The sequence below is a fragment of the Saccopteryx leptura genome, chromosome 1 (assembly GCF_036850995.1).
Source record: "Saccopteryx leptura isolate mSacLep1 chromosome 1, mSacLep1_pri_phased_curated, whole genome shotgun sequence".
Classification (NCBI taxonomy): Eukaryota; Metazoa; Chordata; class Mammalia; order Chiroptera; family Emballonuridae; genus Saccopteryx; species Saccopteryx leptura.
In genome coordinates, this window is record NC_089503.1 from 325,717,131 (window position 1) to 325,739,537 (window position 22,407).

The 22,407-nt window shown below is 36.5% G+C and overlaps 2 protein-coding genes across 9 annotated transcripts in view; both read left to right on the forward strand.

The window, feature by feature from the left end:
- Positions 1–20,016, forward strand: part of PNISR (PNN interacting serine and arginine rich protein) — a 31,599-nt gene extending 11,583 nt beyond the window's left edge. Inside the window, exons 4-13 of one of the 5 annotated variants that reach the window (XM_066358836.1) lie at positions 1,601–1,789; positions 3,122–3,345; positions 4,783–4,954; positions 7,410–7,600; positions 10,804–10,941; positions 13,015–13,114; positions 13,845–13,898; positions 14,965–15,135; positions 16,379–17,023; positions 17,703–20,016. In XM_066358836.1, the coding sequence (XP_066214933.1) occupies positions 1,601–1,789; positions 3,122–3,345; positions 4,783–4,954; positions 7,410–7,600; positions 10,804–10,941; positions 13,015–13,114; positions 13,845–13,898; positions 14,965–15,135; positions 16,379–17,023; positions 17,703–17,740 (1,922 nt within the window). In that variant the 3' untranslated portion in view covers positions 17,741–20,016. Of the gene's footprint in view, positions 1–1,600; positions 1,790–2,009; positions 3,346–4,782; positions 4,955–7,409; positions 7,601–10,803; positions 10,942–13,014; positions 13,115–13,844; positions 13,899–14,964; positions 15,136–16,378; positions 17,466–17,702 lie in introns of those variants that run through there. The other 4 variants (XM_066358835.1, XM_066358834.1, XM_066358833.1 and 1 more) reach the window with 4 other exon arrangements.
- Positions 20,017–22,215: 2,199 nt separating this feature from the next.
- The window catches only part of COQ3 (coenzyme Q3, methyltransferase), a 34,390-nt gene continuing 34,198 nt past the window's right edge, over positions 22,216–22,407 (forward strand). For 2 of the 4 annotated variants that reach the window (XM_066361319.1, XM_066361316.1), the window contains exon 1: positions 22,224–22,349. In XM_066361319.1, the coding sequence (XP_066217416.1) occupies positions 22,244–22,349 (106 nt within the window). In that variant the 5' untranslated portion in view covers positions 22,224–22,243. Of the gene's footprint in view, positions 22,356–22,407 lie in introns of all 4 variants that reach the window. The other 2 variants (XM_066361320.1, XM_066361317.1) reach the window with 2 other exon arrangements.

The window sequence follows — 22,407 nt, forward strand, 5'->3', positions numbered from 1 at the left end:
AGATGGAGATATGTGGGAAGTACGCAGTGGGATTAAGGAAAATGAAATTGGTTTATTGGATTATTTTATGGTCAGTATTGAATCTTTAAAACAGTTCTATTTTCTAAAGAAAGTGGAAAAATCTTAAGTGGATAATTGAAGTAAAGCATACTTCTGTTATTTCTGAATCTTATAATTCTGTGTAGATCATAGTCAACTGATGGTATGCTAAATCACTTCTCCTTCGTATGGAACATTTCAGGCATATACAGATGTAGAAAAGAGTAGAGGGAGCACCCATCTATGACTTAGCTTTAACACTAACTTACAGTAAGTTTTTTTCATTGATATGATCCTTTTTGCTGTCCTGCCTTTATTGGTTTAATCTGAACCTATTTTTTTCTTTAAATTTTCATTTATTATTTCTTTTAGAGAGAGGGAAGGGTGGAGAGAGAAACATTGATTTGTTTTTTCACTTATTTTCTTATTCATTGTTTGGTTCTTGTATGTGTCCTGACTGGGGTTTGAACCCACAACCTTGGTGTATCAGATGACACTTTTACTGGCACCTATTCATCAGGGCTGGACCAATTTTTTGAATAGCTACATAGCAATTCTATTATAGAACTATACTGTAACTTAACTGATCCACTTTTGGATGATTGATTGTAGTTTTTACTTTTTAAAAATATACTGCTCACAAAAATTAGGGAATATTTCAAAAATGAATATGAAGCAATAAAATATCCTAATTTTTTGAGCAGTGTAATTACCATAATTTTGTATACATATTTTTCATGTGTCTAATTATTTTCTTAGGAAAAAGTTCAAGAACTAGGTTAGATAGCAGTTACATATTTGGAAAGTGTTAGATAGACATTGCCAAGTCTAACTTCATGGGGGTTATGCCAAGCTATGTCTCCATGAAAAGGGGTGAGAATACCTTTAACCTGTACTAAACTGAGATGTGAAAAGCTACCTTATTTTGCTTTATTTTTTTTTAATAATATTAAATAGTAAAATGTTAGGTACAGATATTTGAGAAGGAAAGGAGAACCTCGAAATTAGTGGGGACAATGAATTTTGAATAAAGAAGGACTAATAAATTGTTAGAGATATATTTTGACTAGTGAAGGGAGCCTTAAACTAAAGAAGGGTGACTGTAAGGAGGAACGGGATAGATAATTATATTCATTCAGGGTCTACACAGGATCCTGATGTAGGCCTGAAGAGGACCCATTTGAGAAAAAATGACTGAGTCTGATCATTTGTTTTTTAAAAAAAGGAATAAAACTTTTTTTAAATTGATTTTTTAGAGAGAAATATCGATATTGTTCTACATTTTTGCATTCATTGGTTGATTCTTATATGTGGCCTGACCTGGGATGGAACCAACAACCTTGAGTTACCTGGCCAGGAGGGTAGAATAAGACTTTAAAATCTTAATAAACTAAGGTACAGAGGATAAATTTCATATGAGTTAGTAATAGAAAGTAATTGGTTAAGAGTGTTTTTCTGGAGTCCTTTTTGGGAATTAACAGATGCTTGTTTTACTTTGAGGCATTATTCTTTTAGCACCTAGATTCTGAATGCTAAATTCTGCTATATTAAATTACGTTAGGCCAGATTGACTGGGCTGCATTGGCTCAAGCTTGGATTGCCCAAAGAGAAGCTTCAGGACAGCAAAACATGGTAGAACAACCACCAGGAATGATGCCAAATGGACAAGATATATCAACAATGGACTCTGGTCCAAACAATCATGGGAATTTTCAAGGGGATTCAAACTTTAACAGGATGTGGCAACCAGGTTTGTTGGTTATGTTTTCTGAATTCTAGGACTTTTTAAAATAAAAAGATTAAAATTGTTTAATTTGCTTATTAGTCTTATGACTTCTTGAAATTAATACTTAAAGAACAAGAGCTTTTAATTAGATTTGACCTGGAAATTTTGTGGTTAAAATTATTCTGTGCAGTAGTCTAGCATTGTGGCACTCAGTTTGATTCTTTTCTTGGTTCTTCATTCCTAGGCTGACAGGGGCTGGGAACACTGGAAACCTCACTTGGCACCTAGGGAAGAGAGCATTCTATGGTCTCTCTGTTGCAACCTCTGGCCTTTTCAGAAGCAGGACTGGCAGAGCAAAACATGTCTAGTCTCTAAAGAAAAATTGTGTCACTATGTGACAAATTAGTCTGTCAAATATACTCTGCCCCTACCATCCACCCATATTTATTTCCCTTTTTTTCAGATAGTGAAGATCTTCCATAAGTTTTTATTTGCTTTGTCTGTTTGTTTGCTTGTTTTTTTTTTACTTCAGTTTGATTTAGATTCCTTGATGCTAGTTCAGTTTTCCATGACTTGTACTATTATTTTTAATAGTCACTTAAATTTATTTATAGAGGAATCTGATATTTAAATGTTTTAATGGTAAAGTCATCTTTCTTTATTAATACTTATTTTTGTTTCTCAATGTAAGAATGGGAAACTCCGAGAGTAATCCTCTAACATCACTTTTAAAAGGATAATGAATATTCTAATATTTGATATTGTGAGGTAGTTCATTTCTAGTTTTCTTGAACCTATGCTAAATTTCCTGAAGTTTGAAAATGTTTTAGTTCCCAAGTTCAAGTTTATAAATGACTCACCCTAGCATTTCCACTTCCCTAACTTTGCTCTACTGGTTTTCCTTGTGACCCTGGCAAGTGATATATTTCTTTGTGCCTCAGTTTCCCTTCTGAAATTGGCAAAAATAATACCTGATTTCTCCCTACCTCACAGGGATGTTGTGAGGATAAATGTGTTCATTGAAGAAAGAAATTTTATATAATCCTAGGTGTTATTCTTAGGGTGTTGTTACTGAACAACAGTAGCTTCGCATTTTGTTCTTTTATTAAAAATAATGTTGAGCATTTGGTTTCCATTTATTTAGGATAAGAATTGAATGAAATTAGCTTATTTGAATTATTTATTAGATTAACTCATTGCTTATTTTTAAGTTATACAATAGAAATTTAACCAAGAAGTCATAATTTTTATATTTATTTCTTTACTGAAAAACCTAGCTTTCTTGAGAGCTTAAAAATTTATGTTGATTTTCTTATAACTCCCTGTTGAATGTTTTTATGCCTGAATCCTAAATAGAATGGGGAATGCATCAGCAACCCCCCCATCCCCCTCCAGATCAGCCATGGATGCCACCAACACCAGGCCCAATGGACATTGTTCCTCCTTCCGAAGACAGCAACAGTCAGGACAGTGGGGAATTTGCCCCTGACAACAGGCATATATTTAACCAGAACAATCACAACTTTGGTGGACCACCCGATAATTTTGCAGTGGGCCCAGTGAACCAGTTTGACTATCAGGTGAAAGATATTTTGTTGCTTTAATATTGTAGATGTGCACATAATCCATTCTTTGGAAGTTGGTCTCATCCAAGAGTACCTGAGATATGTGTTTCACTTTACAGTCTTCTACAGATAAGTGCATATTGTGTCTCAGAAAGTTTATCAATTCTTGAGTATTTAAAAGTATTAGATTTTTATTTTCTGATTTGCTTAGGAAAAAAGTATAAAGGATCATTAGGGAAAATTTTAGATAAAATGAAAAAATTGTAAGTGCAATAGTTATATGATGCTTTGTTTTCTAATTTATAATTTTATAATGGTTTATTTAAATATTCAATAAAGTTTAAAAAATGCACAGTAGTTGAATACATTATTTATTAATAATAGATTATGGTTAAGACATGAAGAACTTAGATCATCTTCTAAATTTAGTTCCTTCTGCTGTGTAAAGTTATGACAAGCTTGGTCATTTTTTTCATATTCTGACACATTTGTTAATGGAATTGTATACAATTTCCTTTGTAGCATCTAATTTATTTCTGGGGACGTAGAACTCTTTGGGGAGTAGTATCACATAGAACTTTAGGGGGAATAGTATATTGTTTTCCCTAACTGCTTTGCCACAGAGTCTACTCTCAAATTATAGTACTAGTTGTCATTTTGAAATAACTGATTGCAGTTGTTAACCTTATAAACTAAACTATCATAATTTAAATTTTTTTTAAAAACCCATACATTATTTCACTAATCATATGGGTAATAGACATAAATGTAAAAAGTATTTACCTTGAGATAGTAAACTTATTTTTCATACATACTCAAATACTGTTGCACATTCATACTTGATCATATTATATGACAGTGTTTGTGGCAGGGAGCTTCTACTGATACTATATTAGCTTGATAGATCTCCTTGCTAACAAGACAAAGAACTGTTGGCAACTGGTTTAGAAAAGCCTCTGAAAATGGTAAAATTACAAAAATATTTATTGTAATGGTTTAGTAATTTTTATCTTTGCTTAAAATAGGTATTTATTGCAAGATGATAGAAACAACTTAAATTCACAAGAAATAGGACATTGGAATTGATTTAAAAAATTTTTTCTGTATTTTCTAGTTACAAAAAAATGATCTTTATTTGATTTCTTGGTAGTGAATGGATTTATAAATGGATTCAGAATGAAAAAGTTCATATATTCCATTTTCTATACTTCTTGAAAATAGTTTATCAGCTGGATTTTAGATGACTTGCATTTATGTAGGCAGAAAATCATTTTCTTAAGAAAAGTGAGCCTAAGTTCTTGGGGCTACAGAAATATTGGTGGATATTAGAACCATGGAAATCTTGGATTTTCTGCACGCATGGATTTCTACTGTCCCAGTTCATAACACACGTCTGTCCCAGATTGTGTATTGTATTAATGAGAAGAAAAATAAACTGCAATACTCTTTCAGCATGGGGCTGCTTTTGGTCCACCGCAAGGTGGATTTCATCCTCCTTATTGGCAACCAGGACCTCCAGGACCTCCAGCACCTCCCCAGAATCGAAGAGAAAGGCCATCGTCATTCAGGGATCGGCAGCGCTCACCTATTGCACTTCCTGTGAAGCAGGAGCCTCCACAAATTGGTAGCTATTAAGTTTAGTGAACCACAATTGGCACGATTTCTTGATTATATGAAAGAGGTGTCTTATTTTCTTAAAATGTTGTAAATGTATCTGATATGTTAGGCATTGCTACTTTAAAACCATATTATTTAATGGTTGTAAACCTTAAAATTCCAGAGAAGAGATTTGTCTAAAATATTAAAAGCTTTGAATAATTTTTTTTTCTTTTGTGACAGAGACAGAGAGGGACAGATAGGGACAGACAGGAAAGGAGAGAGATGAGAAGCATCAGTTCTTCGTTGCAGCACCTTAGTTGTTCATTGATTGCTTTCTCATGTGTGCCTTGATGGGGTGGGGTGTGGGGGCTACAACAGACCTAGTGACCCCTTGCTCACGCCCGTGACCTTGGGTCCAAGCTAGTGAGCTTTGCTCAAACCAGATGAGCCCATGCTCAAGTTGGTGACCTCAGGGTTTCAAACCTGGGTCCTCCGCGACCCAGTCTGATGCTCTATCCACTGTGCCACCATCTGGTCAGGCTGAATAATTTTCTTTAAAACAAATCTTTTGATGAGTTATAAATTTGTCATGACCATAGCATTTTGATATCTTTTCATTGTTGATAATTTGATACATTATGCCAATATATGAGCATTCCCCCCCCCCTTTTATTTTTTACAGAGACAGAGAGTGAGTCAGAGAGAGGGATAGACAGGAACAGACAGACAGGAATGGAGAGAGATGAGAAACATCAATCATTAGTTTTTCATTGCGCGTTGCAACACCTTAGTTCTTCATTGATTGCTTTCTCAGATGTACCTTGACTGCAGCCTTCAGCAGACCGAGTAACCCCTTGCTGGAGCCAGCGACCTTGGGTTCAAGCTGTTGGGCTTTTGCTCAAACCAGATGAGCTCGTGCTCAAGCTGGCGACCTCGGGGTCTCGAACCTGGGTCCTCTGCCTCCCAGTCCGACTCTATCCACTGCGCCACCGCCTGGTCAGGCTCCCCCTTTTAAAACCTAGTTTTTTTCCCTAGATTCTTTCCACCCTCAGTTCATATGATACACTGCTGCCAAATTAATTTCTTTTCTGTTTCACTTTCCATAAGTAGTTTGCAGAAAATTTTAGTTCTTAAGTACTGTACTTCCCCATGTATAAGACACACCTTTCCTGAAAAATTTGGGGTCTAAAAACTGGGTGCGTCTTATACAGCAGTTGTAGAACTGTGGCATTTCAAATACCATACATGGAACTGAGGGTGAGGCAATATATGAAGACAGTGATGCTTCGTCAGACACAGATGAGAACAAGCCAATGGATGGGAGTTTTGACAGTGATGAGGAGTTTTATGAATTTTATGATGAATAAAACTTGAGTTCAATAACTTTATGTAATACTCTCCCCCCCCCCCCCCCCAATTTCGGCCCTCACAATTAAGCGCGTCTTATACATGGAGAAATACGGTAACATATCAAAACTAACATTTCCAGTGACAAATTATATTTATGCTACTATATATCTGGAAGTCCAAATCCAGCATTTAATGGACCAGAAGAACATTTAAGTCTTTCCTTATCACAAGGTAGACATTTTAGGAAGATTATTACTTTTATAACTTATGCAATAAATTAAAAAGTAATCTATATGGAATACTTGTTTAAATGAATTTTCAGTGTGAAAATGGACTTGTGTTTGACTATATTCTGTCTTCATCTTTTAGGAAGCAGTATAGTCTAGGTCTGGCTCTGAAGTAGCTCATATCCCTACTTACTAACTTTGTAACTTAAGTACATCTTTTATTCTCATTGAGTCTTTCTCATTTGCAAAAGAGTTCAAGTAATAGTAGTGACCATGTAGGGCTTTTTTCTTTTTAAGTGAGAGGAAGGGAGATGGGAAGACAGACTCTCACATGCACCCGGACCAAGATGATCCACCTGGCAACCCTTGTCTGGGGCCAATGCTCAAATCAACTGAGCTATCCTCAGCACCTGAGCTGACATGCTGGGACTAACTATGCTATCCTTGGTGCCCGGGCCAATGCTTGAACCAGTTGAGCCACTGGCTCCAGGAGGACAAGAGAGAGAGAAGCAGATGATTGCTTTTTTTGTGCCTTGGCTGGGAATTGACCTGGGACATCCATACACTCAGCCAATGCTCTGTCCACCGAACCAACTAGCTGGGGCCTCATTTAGGGCTTTTTATAGGATTGAGCTGTTGGTTTAATGTGCTTTCACAGTGCTTTGCACATTGTAAACATTCATACAGTGTTCATCTGCTATTAAAAGATGCTTTTAAAGAGAAGCTGTTATTACTCTCTTGTTGAAGAATGATAGATAGTATTTGTTACAAGTGTTCGAATGGCACCAGCATTTTTTTTCTAAAAAATTTACTCACAAGTTTGTAGAAATTTAGGAATAAGGAACTCATATGCTTGATTTTTACTTCTCTGACTTACGATCTTTGTATCCCCATGTGAACTAGATGCAGTAAAACGCAGGACTCTTCCAGCTTGGATTCGGGAAGGTCTTGAAAAAATGGAACGTGAAAAGCAAAAGAAGTTGGAGAAAGAAAGAATGGAACAACAACGTTCACAGTTGTCCAAAAAAGAAAAGAAGACTACGGAAGATGCGGAAGGAGGTGATGGCCCTCGTTTACCTCAGAGAAGTAAATTTGTAAGTAGAATCCTTTGACCTGAAACTCCATTTGATATTTATGTGAAAAGGTAGTTGAAATAAGTAGGTATTTTAGCCTAGAGAAAGGTATTAAAGTACTGTTTCTGAGATTACTTTCAGGAAGTATATTAGGGATTATGTTTTTTATATTTTATGTTATTGAGGGTGGAGTAAGGAGAAAGGGGGCACTGAATTTATAAAACATTTTATTCTGGAGAGAAATTATTCAGTGGGATACGAGATAGGTCTTCCATTGACAAACATCTGTATTTCGTTCATTGTGGTATAGTTAACTCCTTAGTGGTGGTTTATAAAATAAAACTAAGTTAAAATTGCATTAGAGAAATAAATCTGCCCATTTTGAACATTCAAATATATATTTATATCAGAGAATTTAATCACTTTCATGGTTTTTGACATGAGCACTGAAAGTAACAAAGTTTAAATACTTAAATCTTTATTAGTTAGATGGCATGAGTGGCTTAGGAATGTTTTATTTAGTAGTAATGTACTCCTGACTGGTAGGACAGTTAGAGCACTGGTTGGTATGCCACTTGGGAAATGGGTCTTCCTCCCAAGGCCATTTTCTGCTTCAAAAATAAATCCCAGGGGCCCTGGCCAGTTGACTCAGTGGTAGAGCGTCGGCCTGGTGTGCAGGAGTCCCAGGTTCGATTCCCGGCCAGGGCACACAGGAGAAGCGCCCATCTGCTTCTCCACCCCTCCCCCTCTCCTTCCTCTCTGTCTCTCTCTTCCCCTCCTGCAGCCAAGGCTCCACTGGAGCAAAGTTGGCCCGGGCGCTGGGGATGGCTCTGTGGCCTCTGCCTTAGGCGCTAGAATGGCTCTAATTGCGGCAGAGCGACGCCCCAAGATGGGCAGAGTATTGCCCCCTGGTGGGCATGCTGGGTGGATCCTGGTCGGACGCATGTGGGAGTCTGTCTGACTGCCTTCCGGTTTCCAGCTTCGGAAAAATACAAAAATAAATAAATAAATCCCAAGGACAGAAATGAAACTAGATTTAAGAAGACATTGATTTTGCTTAAATTCCATGAATGCCATAAATTACTTTTATTTTTACGAAAGAGCATGCCAAAGATTTTTTTAAAATTATTTATTCATTTATTTTAGAGAAGGGAGACAGAGAGAGACAAAGAGAGAAAAAGAGAAGGGAGGGGGGGAAGAATAGGAAGCATCAGCTCCCATATGTGCCTTGACCAGGCAAGCCCAGGGTTTCAAACCGGCTACCTCAGCGTTCCAGGTCAATGCTTTATCCACTGCGCCACCACAGGCCAGGCCAGGCCAAAGATGTATTTTGTGTTCTGGATGTAATAAAATAAACTACCAACTATCACTGTTAAAGTTTACCTGAAATTTTTTTGAAAATCTTTACATGAACTAGTGGATTTCCAGATTTGGTGGTGTTTTAAGTGTCAAAAATTATCTGTAGATTGTCCTCCTCCCAGATGTCTTTGGGCTTGTGTTACATGAATTCTTTTGGTTCAAATGGTCTTTCCATAGTAGTATTTAGGTGATCACTTTTTTACTTAGTGGATTGCTAATTGTGACTGTGGAACACTCCTTTCCCTAAAATAGAGCCCTCTTTTTTTAAGGTATTCTCTCTGGATTCTGAAAACCTAACACCCATACAAAGACAGATAAACTGATGGAATTTCCTCCATTTGAAGTAAACTTATTTCTCATCTGTCCTCTGTCCATTGTACAGCTAAAAAAACATTTCATTAAGTTTCAGGGCCAGCTGAGATCTGGATACTGACTACAGAGTTTCCATTTTAAATCACCTAATTTTAGGTAAATGGCTTACATTTACAACTGTAACACTGAATAATATGATTGTGGTTCATTTACCCAAAGTTCTGCAAGTCACTCATTTCAGCCATCATATATAATGGAGTCAGTCTCTGAGCATGATGTGTTTCTGCTTATTTATAGAATAATGTCAAAATTGACTAAGGAAAAAATCAAATTGAAAAAAAAATTAATTGTATCTCATAAGCCATCTTGTAATCTTACATTTCTTCTGAGGTGACACTTGAAATCACCACATGAAATCCTTGTCATATAGGCCCTGGCCGGTTAACTCAGTCTGTTAGAGTGTTGAATTAAAACATCAAAGTTGCAAGTTCTATCCTCATTCAGTGCCCAGTGAATGCACAACTAAGTGGAACAACAAATGAATGCTTTTTTATCTCTCTCCCTCTCTTTCCCTTTCTCTCCCTCCCTCCTCTTCCTTTCACTATCTCTTTAAAATCAATCAATAAGTAGGCCCTGGCTGGTTGGCTCAGTGGTAGAGCGTCGGCCTGGCGTGCGGGGGACCTGGGTTCGATTCCCGGCCAGGGCACATAGGAGAAGCGCCCATTTGCTTCTCCACCCCTCCCCCTCCTTCCTCTCTGTCTCTCTCTTCTCCTCCCGCAGCCAAGGCTCCACTGGAGCAAAGATGGCCCGGGCGCTGGGGATGGCTCCTTGGCCTCTGCCCCAGGTGCTAGAGTGGCTCTGGTCGTGGCAGAGCGACGCCCCGGAGGGGCAGAGTATCGCCCCCTGGTGGGCAGAGCGTGGCCCCTGGTGGGCGTGCCGGGTGGATGCGGGAGTCTGTCTGACTGTCTCTCCCCGTTTCCAGCTTCAGAAAAAAAAAATTAAAATCAATCAATAAGTATAAACTGTGTGACAGAGAGAGGGACAGATAGGCAGGAAGGGGGGAGGGAGATGAGAAGCATCAATTTTTCGTTGGAGCTCCTTTGTCTCCTTAGTAGTTCATTGATTGCTTTCTCATATGTGCCTTGATGGGGAGGGGGTAGTGCTACAGCAGACTGAGTGACCCTTTACTCAAGCCAACAACCTTGGGCTCAAGCTAGTGACCAGGGGTCATGTCTATGATCCCACACTCAAGCCAGCAACCCTGCGTTCAAGCTGGTGAGCCCACGCTCAAGCTGGCGACCTTGGGGCCTTCGAACCTGGGTCCTCTGCATCCCAGTCCGACACTCTATTCACTGTGCCACTGCCTGGTCAGGCAATAAATAAAATGTTTCAAAAAAATTATCATACAAAAATATAATTGAGAGAATAGTTTTTATTTTTGTATATCTGTTTCATTGATTTTTTTTAACTTATGGTTTTAAAACAATGTGCAATAATGACTTTACATTATAAGCATGAATTTGGGCTATATATTATATAATACCTTTTTTTAGGATAGTGACGAGGAAGATGAAGACACTGAAAATGTTGAGGCTACAAGCAGTGGAAAAGTCACCAGAAGTCCATCTCCAGTTCCTCAGGAAGAGCAAAGTGAACCAGAGATGACTGAAGAAGAGAAAGAATATCAAATGGTAAAAATGTAAAAAATTTTTTAAATTAAGAAATTATACATAATTAGCATTTAACATTATATTACAGGATTTATTTTGTTTATAATTTTTTAGAACTATTGGTTGGCATCTTAAACATTAAAACTGAGAAATTATTAAACAGTTAATAAAATATGTGTTAATGTATAGATTTGCTTGGTAGTAATGTCTGCAAAATCCAGATAACAAGAGTATGAAGTCACACCTTATAAAGCAGTTATTAAACACTTTTCCTAATACTAATGTTATAATTAAACAATGTTTTACTATATGAGACCCAAGAGAACATGTCCATTATTTTCTAAAGTGTGGTTTTTGAAAGATTAAAAGACTTCATAGAGGCCCTGGCCGGTTGGCTCAGTGGTAGAGCATCGGCCTGGCTTGCAGGAGTCCCGGGTTCGATTCCCGTCCAGGGCACACAGGAGAAGCACCCATCTGCTTCTCCACCCCTGCCCCTTTCCTTCCTCTCTGTCTCTCTCTTCCCCTCCTGCAGCCGAGGCTCCATTGGAGCAAAAATGGCCCGGGCGCTGGGGATGGCTCTATGGCCTCTGCCTCAGGCGCTAGAGTGGCTCTGGTCGCAACAGAGCGATGCCCCGGATGGGCAGAGAATCGCCCCCTGGTGGGCGTGCCGGGTGGATCCAGGTTGGGCTCATGCGGGAGTCTGACTGCCTTCCCGTTTCCAGCTATAGAAAAAATACAAAAAAAAAAAAAAAGAAAAAGGCTTCATAGAAAAATAAGTTCAGGAAGCCCTGGGTGGGAATATAGGTAAACATATTTCTTCATTGCAGTTCTTCTCAAAGCCATTAAGGTCTGTAATGTGTTTTGTCCTCTTCTGAGACTGGGAATATAAAATGCTGCGTTTCTCATATTGAAAGACCAGTAATCTTTGGGATGTGTTTAGAAGATGCTGATTCAGTGGTCTCTCATTTTAATAGATGAGTAGTACTGTGATCTGCCGCCCAGAGAGGATAAGGGACTTTGAAACTGCTATTGGTAGCCAAACTGGTGCTAGGATCTAGCTCTATTTCATGTCTGTTGTTCTCTTACTAGTAAAGCAATCAAGGAAAAAAGGACTTCATCTGACAAAATGAGATAACTGCCTCTTCCTTTTTCTTCCTCAAATTTTACCTTGAGCTGAATTCCTAAGTGACTTAAGAAACTAGTGTTAATACTACTTTTTAATAATATTCAATAAAAGGATACCTTTTTCAACTTAAAAAACCTATTGACATTTGGCGGGGGATTTTAATAATAGGGACATTTTAAATGTTTTGTCTCTAGTGTTAGAATTCAGTATCTCTACAGAAACTAAGTTTTTAACTCCGTGATGGCAAACCTTTTTATAAAAACCGCCCACTTTTGCAGTTCCGGTCAACCTGGTCCTTCCCGCCCACTAGTGAGCCAATAGGGGTGCCCTTTGGTTGCTCCTACCAAGCACCATGAAAGTTGGAACACCCACTAGTGGGTGGGAGGGACCAGGTTGACCAGCACTGCAAAAGTGGGCGGTTTTTATAAAAAGGTTTGCCATCACGGCTTTAATTCATGCTTTTGAAAAATTTTAAAGTTTTGATACTTTAAAAATAATTTTCAAGATAATTTCCGTTCTTGGAATGGCTCATCTGATATCATCTCTAAAAATGTTTTATAAAGTTGCTTTACCTTTTAATTAAAAAAAATTTTTTTTTTAAGTTAGAGTAGGTGAGAGACTCTTGCATGTGCCCCAGCTGGGATCCACCCAGCAATCCCTGTCTGGGGCTGCCCAGTCTGTGACCATGGCTCACAACCGAGCTACTTTTAGCACCTGAGGTAGAGGCTCCATGGAGCCATCTTCAGCTCTTGGGGCTAACATGTTCAAACCAATTGAGCCATAGCTGCGGGAGGAGAAGGGGGGAAGTGAAGCAGATGGTCTCCCCTCTTGTGTGCCCTGACCGGGAATTGAACCTGGGACTTTGACATGCTGGGTCTGAGCCGATTGGCCAGGCTCTTTTTAATTTTTTTAGAAATGTCACACTATATTGGAAACTAATAAAGTTAGAAACAATATATATTTCTTAGATGTTACTGACAAAAATGCTGCTAACTGAAATTCTACTGGATGTCACAGATGAAGAAATTTATTATGTAGCCAAAGATGCACACCGGAAAGCAACAAAAGGTATATTGTGGGTGTTCTTGGCTTTGTTTTGCTGGGGGTGTTTTGGTTTTGGTGGCTATTTTGGCCTTTTTTTTTGTTGTCCTTGTTGAAATCCTAGCAGATATTTGAATTCTCTTCTTGCATGTTCTACTCTTTGGGAAAGTTTAGATTTGTAGACACTCTTTACAACTATACAAATACTTTTGTTTTATCCAATCTATATGAACACAAATTAGTAATTATACTGTTGTTCTGTAAAATGTATTGTGGAAAATTCTTGATGTTCAATTTATTTCACCTGATTTTTTTTAGTAGAAACCATGGTATTAGTGTATGACTTCTAAAGCAATTTAGTTTTACTAATGAATTATGAACCTTGAGAGTTTTCACAGTTTGCCACTTACAATTCTTACAGAAACTAGTGATTTCCCACCTAGCCCCTATATTTTTAGTAACACTTAAAAAATATACTAAAAGCAAAATTTAAATTATGGGCCATACCCCTAAAACAAAAATACTGATACGCTGTCAACATTTTCCCTCATTATAAACCAATTTCAGCTCACATCAGAATTATACTTTCAAGGCCAGACATGCTACTGGTTTAAAGTGAATGTTATGTTTTTAATGTTTCTTCTCTCCCCAAAAAGCAGCAATAGTAGTAGATTTAACAATACCATAGACTCTCATGACTATGAAATCGTGGCTATTTGTGTTAACATGTTGTTCCTGTTGTTGATGTGATACAAAGCTCCTGCAAAACAGCTGGCACAGTCCAGTGCACTGGCTTCCCTCACTGGACTCGGTAAGTGTTCTCCTTATTTGTGACAGGGCCTTAGAGGGAAAAATCACACTTACCTTGTCTCTCTACATGTACTGTTTTGAAACTGTACTGTTCCTACTCAGTGTATAAAACCTAGGTCTTAGGGTTATATCAGTACCTAAAAGGTTTGCCTTTTTTTTTAAACATTCACAGTGGGATTTATATCATATATGTGGTGACTAATTCGTAGTTTACTGAGGCAAGTTGGAATAGTTATAACTTAGCCATGGTAGTATTTAAGCTCACTTTCAAAATCATTGCATACATGCCTCAGAGGGAAATTTATCCACTAATGCTTTTAAGGACCTTTATTGAGATTGTGTTGCAGCAAGTCAGGTTTACCACAGAGAAAAGGGTTTATCTTATATTAGAGCAGTAGTGATGTGTTCATAATTTGCTATTTGCATGATATATTATCAAGTATATAAAAGCTTGAATTTGCCTTTTCCACATCTTAATTTCAAATGAGTCTTTGTGAGGATAAACAGAAATGGCTAGAACCAAATGCCCATGTAATTTTGTTATGATTACTATTTAGAACACTTCAGGGTGGGGAGTAGTTTTAGCATCATATCACTTTTGTACAGTCAGAGTTACAGTATTCAGATTTTTTTTTAAGGAAAAAAATATTTAGCATACTACCTAGGATTTCTAAGCTTTGAATTGTAGAACTATTTTCAGGATCGTCATAAATTTTAAGGTAGTTGAATTGATTATGTTTTAGTGAAGTTTTGTTACTGCCCTATTCTAAAGGATTTTATTGGTTAGCATGGACAGTAAAATAAAAAACCATTATCACAATTCCTTAATGGTGACAAAAATGTATGAAATATTCCAGAAAGAATAAGGTACTAAGTATCAATTTTCATGAGGGTTCCTTATAAACTACTTAAGCATTGGAATTCATACTTCTCCCCACCCCGAATAAGCATATTCTTCCAACAAAATGCAATAAAAAAAAAGAAATGAGCTTTCTCCTCGGACCTTAAAAAGTTTTTAATGCACAGAATAATTTTTCCAAATGATAGACTGGGCTTTATGCACACAGGTGGACTGGGTGGTTATGGATCAGGAGACAGTGAAGATGAGAGGAGTGATAGAGCCTCTGAGTCATCTGACACTGATGATGAGGAATTACGGCACCGAATCCGGCAAAAACAGGAAGCCTTTTGGAGAAAAGAAAAAGAACAACAGCTGTTACATGATAAACAGATGGAAGGTATATCTTTTAGATCCACTTAATTTTTATCCAGTTTTGTTTGTATTGCTTTTCATTTTCAACCAACCTAAAATATCAAAGAATGGAATCGAGGCTAGATTATAAATGAGATGTAACTGAAACTAAGGTTTCTTGGCTCGCATGCAATTTTTATCAAATGTAAAATCAAAACTGCAGTATTCAAAATACAGAGTTTAGGAAAGACGTACTTTTGTTTTGGTACAGATTAATCTCAGGGGCTGTAAGTTAGCTTTTTTTTTTTTTTCTTAACAGAGAGAGAGTCAGAGAGAGGGATAGATAGGGACAGACAGACAGGAACGGAGAGAGATGAGAAGCATCAATCATCAGTTTTTCATTGCGACACCTTAGTTGTTCATTGATTGCTTTCTCAAATGTGCCTTGACCGTGGGTCTTCAGCATACCGAGTAACCCCTTGCTTGAGCCAGCGACCTTGGGTCCAAGCTGATGAGCTTTGCTCAAACCAGATGAGCCTGTGCTCAAGCTGGCGACCTCGGGTTCTCAAACCTGGGTCCTACGTATTCCAGTCCGACGCTCTATCCACTGCTCCACCTCCTAGTCAGGCTGTATTTTTATTTCTTGTTAAAGTTCTTAAAATGAAAAGAAGCCTTTTGATATGGGGGAAATATATTTGTAAAAGTATTGAAAAGTGATTTGTAGCTAGGATAATTAAGAATAATAGAGGACTTTTAGAAGTAGTTTTTAATGTAAAATAATGTAATGAATACCTGTCAGAAAATACAAACTTCAGAAAAATACAAAAAAATATATATATATATTTTAAAAATGTGTAAGGCAACATTAAAATAAGGCAAACGTATGTTCTTGTTTCCATAAATTGGTTATCAAACAAACATGATTTTAAGTTAATAAAACTGTAACTGTAACTAATTTCATTTTTTGAAAAAAACCCTCACTCCCAGGGATCAGAAGCATGAAAAGAACTCACTACTCAAAGGATTAATTTTACTAGTTTATTTTTACTTTTAAATGTAGCTAATAGAAAATTTAAAATGACCTATGTGGCCTTCTCTTTTGTTATAGTCTACCTAATATATATACTGCTCACAAAAACTAGGGGATATTTTATTGCTTCATATGAAGAGCTAGAAACATGTGAGGCGATAAAATATCCCCTAATATCTATGAGCAGTATAGGTTGGGAGGTTTTCATTGTACATTTGACTTTTCTTAGTATTTTTTTTTTTGTCTTTTTTCATTTCAGAAGAAAAGCAACAAACTGAAAGGGTTACAAAAGAGATGAATGAATTTATCCATAAAGAACAAAATAGTTTATCATTACTTGAAGCAAGAGAAACAGACGGTGATATGGTTAATGAAAAGAAAAGAACTCCAAATGAAACTACATCAGTTTTAGAACCAAAAAAAGACCATAAAGAAAAAGAGAAACAAGGAAGGAGTAGATCAGGAAGTTCTAGTAGTGGTAGTTCCAGTAGCAATAGCAGAAGTAGCAGTAGTAGTAGTACTGTTTCTAGCTCTTCATACAGTTCTAGCTCAGGTAGTAGTCGCACATCTTCTCGATCTTCTACTCCTAAACGGAAAAAGAGACATAGTAGGAGTAGATCTCCAACAATTAAAGCTAGACGTAGTAGGAGTAGAAGTTATTCTCGCAGAATTAAAATAGACAGCAATAGGGCTAGAGTCAAGATTAGAGATAGGAGGAGATCTAATAGAAATAGCATGGAAAGAGAAAGACGAAGAAATCGGAGTCCTTCCCGAGAGAGACGTAGAAGTAGAAGTCGCTCAAGGGATAGGCGAACCAATCGGTCCAGTCGCAGTAGGAGTCGAGATAGGCGTAAAATTGATGACCAACGTGGAAGTCTTAGTGGGAGCAGTCATAAACATAAAGGTGAGGCTAAAGAACAAGAGAGGAAAAAAGAGAGGAGTCGAAGTATAGATAAAGATAGGAAAAAGAAGGACAAAGAAAGAGAGCGTGAACAGGATAAAAGAAAAGAGAAACAAAAAAGGGAAGAAAAGGATTTTAAGTTCAGTGGCCAGGATGATAGGTTAAAAAGGAAACGAGAAAGTGAAAGAACGTTCTCTAGGAGTGGTTCTATATCTGTTAAAATCATCAGACATGATTCTAGACAGGATAGTAAGAAAACTACTACCAAAGATAGTAAAAAACATTCAGGCTCTGATTCTAGTGGAAGGAGCAGTTCTGAATCTCCAGGAAGTAGCAAAGAAAAGAAGGCTAAGAAGCCTAAACATAGTCGGTCGCGATCCGTGGAGAAATCTCAAAGGTCTGGTAAGAAGGCAAGCCGCAAACACAAGTCTAAGTCCCGATCAAGGTAGTATACTTTTTAAAGTATTTTGTCTGATTTTTAAAACAATTTGACTGAATTTATTCAAAGTTGAAAGTGTCCTTTCTCTCTCTCTTTAATAAACTCAGTTTGGTACTTGATAAAATATCATAGTCTTAAGTAATTTTAGAAATCCTATATGATATTATTTATTTAAAAATTGCAGATTCTTTAGTTTAAAATACATTTTTATTTTTAAATTTTGTCTTTTCCCTTTTTTTTCAGATCAACAACTCCTCCCCGCCGTAAACGCTGAGGAATGATGTGGCAAGATGCCATGATGTTTAAAAAATTCCATGAGTTTTAAGGGCTTGTCTCATTATAGAGGCACATTGTGGCTGTGTAGGTGAAACCAGAATTTTTTTTTAATCTGTAAATAGATGTACTTTTTCCAAATGCTGCTCCAAGTTAATAGGATTTCTTTGTATTCCTTTTTTTTTTCCAAAAAATAGTTCATAATAAGACTATAAACATGCCATTCTCTTTCAGCTGTAATGTTCTTAAAATTATTCTTGAATGTACTGTGATGTCAATAAAGCTCTTTAGTTCATTTTTGTTAACCTCTTGCACCTTAATTTTATGATTTTAATTTAAGGAACGTACTTTTACAAAAAGGCAGCTGGAACTTTGTATAACAAGTTTTAAAGGTACTTCCTCCCATCTCCCCCAAAGAAAATGGTTTTATCTCAATAGTTTGTCAAAGTTTGTAAATTGTACCCATGGATTTTTGTCAAATTCCAACTTTAAGAGTGTGGAAGAGGGCCAGAAACAGACCTTTTTCATTTGGAAGCATTTGACAGCTTTCTAAACTCATCCTAATTTGGGGATTTTCAAGTAATATATTCTCTGTGTGTATAACGTATGGTTCACTCATGTAAAATGAAATTACTGGATTCAAGCAAGCCAGTGTACCAATTAGTTACTTATAAGGAATGATTGTGTTTGACACTAATAGTCAAATCTGGAACCATATTCTGCAGTTAGCCACTTCTGTTTTGGAAGCATATTTTAAACACTTTGGGGTTATTATAGAAATAAGACTCACAATTCAATATATTTATTTATATTTTAAAGTAAAATATGACCTCAGCTCAGTGGAGGAATGCTGTATTGTGTAGGTTTGTGTCAGTTTCATAACATTGAAATGGTTTGGTTTTGTCAGTTTCTTAAAATTAGGCTCAGTGAGTGCTAGCAATTACAAAGTGAAGGCTCTACAGGCATTTAAATGCTCAACGGCTTTCAAGGTTTTTATGTGATTATTATGCCACAATAGATAAATCTTTGAAAACAAATGTTTTTAAATTTTAATTTAAAAAGAAAAGATCGGGTGCAGGTCACAGAAATGTTTTAAAGTATGCCTTTTTACCAGCAATAGTTCATTTTAAAATATGCCAGATTTTTGCCAAGATCAGTATTTCCTCAAAATGAAGGTAGAAATAGATTTGTATAGTGTGCTCTTGTACCTCTGCGTAAATTCTTAAATAATTTTGAGCAGTTATGCATTTATCTAGAGGAAATAAATCAACTGTGAATAAATGCATGTTTACCAAAATGGTTGTTTTACAGTGCATTTAGTTCTGATATTTATAAAGTTGACATTTCACAGAATAACTTTTAAATAGTTTAGAATTCTATATAGTTTAGACATCAGTCACATCTGGAAACAAAATAAAGGAAAGTGTGCAATATTTTTTATGTAGTTGAGCTAACACAGTATACCTAATTGTAGAATTATCCAGTTAATTTGTAATAAATAAGTTGTATTACATTTTCATATCTTAAAATGTTTTTTAGATCAATCTTCAAGTGAAATAATATTTTCAAAATAAAATACTACAGAAAAACTCTGCTGGCTATGATATGCACATTTTTGGGCAAGATATGAACTAGAGCCAAAAGTAGTATTTGACAGTTTTATTTACTCTGCCATAATATGCAAGCTTCTTATCTTTTAAATCTAGGCATTTTTAAAAACACAGTCATGATATGTGTGATTATTAGTAGACACGTTAGTGTTATAATTAGATATTTGGGTTTTTCAGAATTTTATGGGTAATTTAGATAATTTATCATTTTGATGACATGCAATGAAGTATGTTTACCTTGAGTGGTAAGAGTATAAAATAGGGCTTCCATGATTTGGGATGTGAATGCTAAAATTTAACATAAGTTAATTAAATGTATAATTTGATTATGTAATCTTTTCTAAAATGACATCACCAGAAAATTAATAGATTCAATTTTTGATACAATCATTGGTCTGGGTTGGTTAATAAAAACTGTCAGAGGTTCTTTTAAAAAATATTTCTAGTGTGTTAATCATACTTGTTTTTGTGGAATTGGGGGTAAACCACACCATTAAGAGAATAAAATGTAATTTAGAAGAGGTAATTATTAGATTTGTTTCAGGCCCCAAAATATAAATAAAGGTTGGTGTGGAATCTCGTGTGTTTTCTGCCATTGTAAAATATCTTTTAGCCTGGTTCTAATGGTTTATACACAATAGGTGAATTTCCCCAACAGTCTTAAACGTTTTAGTACTTGACTTCTTCTGGTTCTTCAAAGAAGCATATGATGCATAATTAATTTTAAGTGAGATTTTTTATCTTATGTGGGAATTTTTACATAAGAATTATGTAAGTTCCTGTTATATAAGACAATTAAAATATTGTCTTATGGAAATCTATTTAGCCTGACCTGTGGTGGCGCAGTGGATAAAGCGTCGACCTGGAAATGCTGAGGTCGCCGGTTCGAAACCCTGGGCTTGCCTGGTCAAGGCACATATGGGAGTTGATGCTTCCAGCTCCTCCCCCTTCTCTCTCTGTCTCTCTCTCCTCTCTCTCCCTCTCTCTCTCTCCTCTCTAAAAATGAATAAATAAAATAAAAAAAATAAAAAAAAATCTTTATTTAAACTGAGTTTTTCTTCTCTGGAATATATTAAAATCTATTTTAATTCAGTGAAGTTTCTAAAATGGTACTAAGCTTGGTTTATTGGAAATAGTAATATATTGGACTGTCCTGGCTCAGTTACTTGATGTATTTTGGGCAAATCATTCATTATAGGCCTTAATTTCTTCAACAACGTAAGGGCAGAAATAGATTATTTCCAAGTCTTGAACACGTAAAGCCCTTAGATTCTTTAATATTAAGTAGAACTTGGTTGTAAAGTCTAAACCTAAATGAAAAAATGAGCTTTTTATTAGTCCTAAAATAACTCATATGTAATGAGTAACATTTATAGCATAAAGATTTATCAGGTAGAGAGTTCTCCTGTAACACACATAGGTTAAATCTGCCACATTCTGATTATGGTAAGATAAAGTTATCCTAATAACTGTAGTTACTAATTTAGGTGAAATTTGGTAAATGTGAAAATTTATGAGTGAAACTTAGTGACTCTAGTAGTATGTCATTTAATAAAACTTAGCTTGTCACTCCAATAAGTTCAATAAAAAACCCTGTTAGCTGTAAGGGAGCACATTACCCTTAAGTTGAATGGGAAAAGTTTGTATAAATTAAATTTCAAAATATTAAAAAGATTAAATTTTAGACTCCAGTTTCAAACACATCTGTGGGTGAGACCATAGCGATGATCTGGAAATATGGCTATCTACCACATCACAACTGCTAGTCGTAACACAACTCAAGTTTAAGTGTCATTGGAAAAGCCTGATATTTGTAGAGAAAAATAGTATGAGCTAATTATGCTTATCTGAGTCACACTGGTGGGTATTGTTTCCTGTCAGTATGAAGACAAAATACTGATTGACCTTGTTGAACTGAAAATGTGGGAAGTCCCTGAAGCCCAGCAAGGTGGTACATTCAAACATTTAAGTAAAGCTCTTAGAATTTTATTTAATCATACTTGCACTTTGCTTTTTTTCTTCGATCTGTCACTTCAACTGATAGTTGTATAACACATGCTAAATAAACGGTCTTTTGTACAGAGCTTTCTGCCATCTTGAGAGAGGAGCTCTGAAGAGGTGACTGAAGTCTGCAACCACTCTGGAGGAGGTCAATATTTTACTAAGGAGCCAGAAGTGAAAGTCCATTACCATAAATTTCCCTAATTCACAGAACACTACCAATTTGACTCTTCCAGTTAAAAATGTACAACTTTTTAAACCTATAATGTTGGAAATTTATTCTTACCCAAGGAGAGGCTTTTTATATATTTAGAAGTAAAATATTACAAATCACCTTCTTGCTCTAAGTGAAGTTTGCCTAGTCTGAATAATTAAGCTTCCTGCTATCTAATGTATGCCCTGTCCTGAATATCAGGTCACTTGCAGAAAATAATACTCAGGACTACTGGCTTTCTTGATATTTGAGTCCTTTGAAAGGGGATACAATTCTACCTTTAGAGAAAACATGCTTCCATGCTTTTATGATTATAAGGGTGTCTTACAGGAGCAGAAATGCCCATAGGAGACATCTGTTAAATATAAAATAGCGCTACAAGGGAATAAAAGAAAAACTAGGTCATATAACATGAAAGCAGTAGCATGATTGATGGCTACTTTGGACAGCGAGGTTGAGGAGATTTCAAGATACCAGAAAGATATTTAAGTTGGTTTTTGATAATAGAAATATTCTATTGTTTAATAACATACACGATTCGACAGATGTGAGGTGAAGAGTAACTATAGCCATATAATGCAACCATGGTTAGATTGATTCCAGACTGCCCGAGTGGTTCTCGGAACCTTTCTACTGGGGATCTTTTACCGGAGGGACCGGAAAAGAGGTGGATCCTTGCTGTCGCGATGTGGGGAGTCTGCAGGCTGAGCTCTGGGGGTCGTTTTTTAGGCGTGCTTAAGTCTGGGTGCCGGGTTACAGAGGTTGACTGTCGTCGTTTAATCACGTCGGCTGGTGAGTGTGTGGAGATCCCCGTGCTCTGCCCACCGTGCGGGTCTGTGTTAGGCGCGGG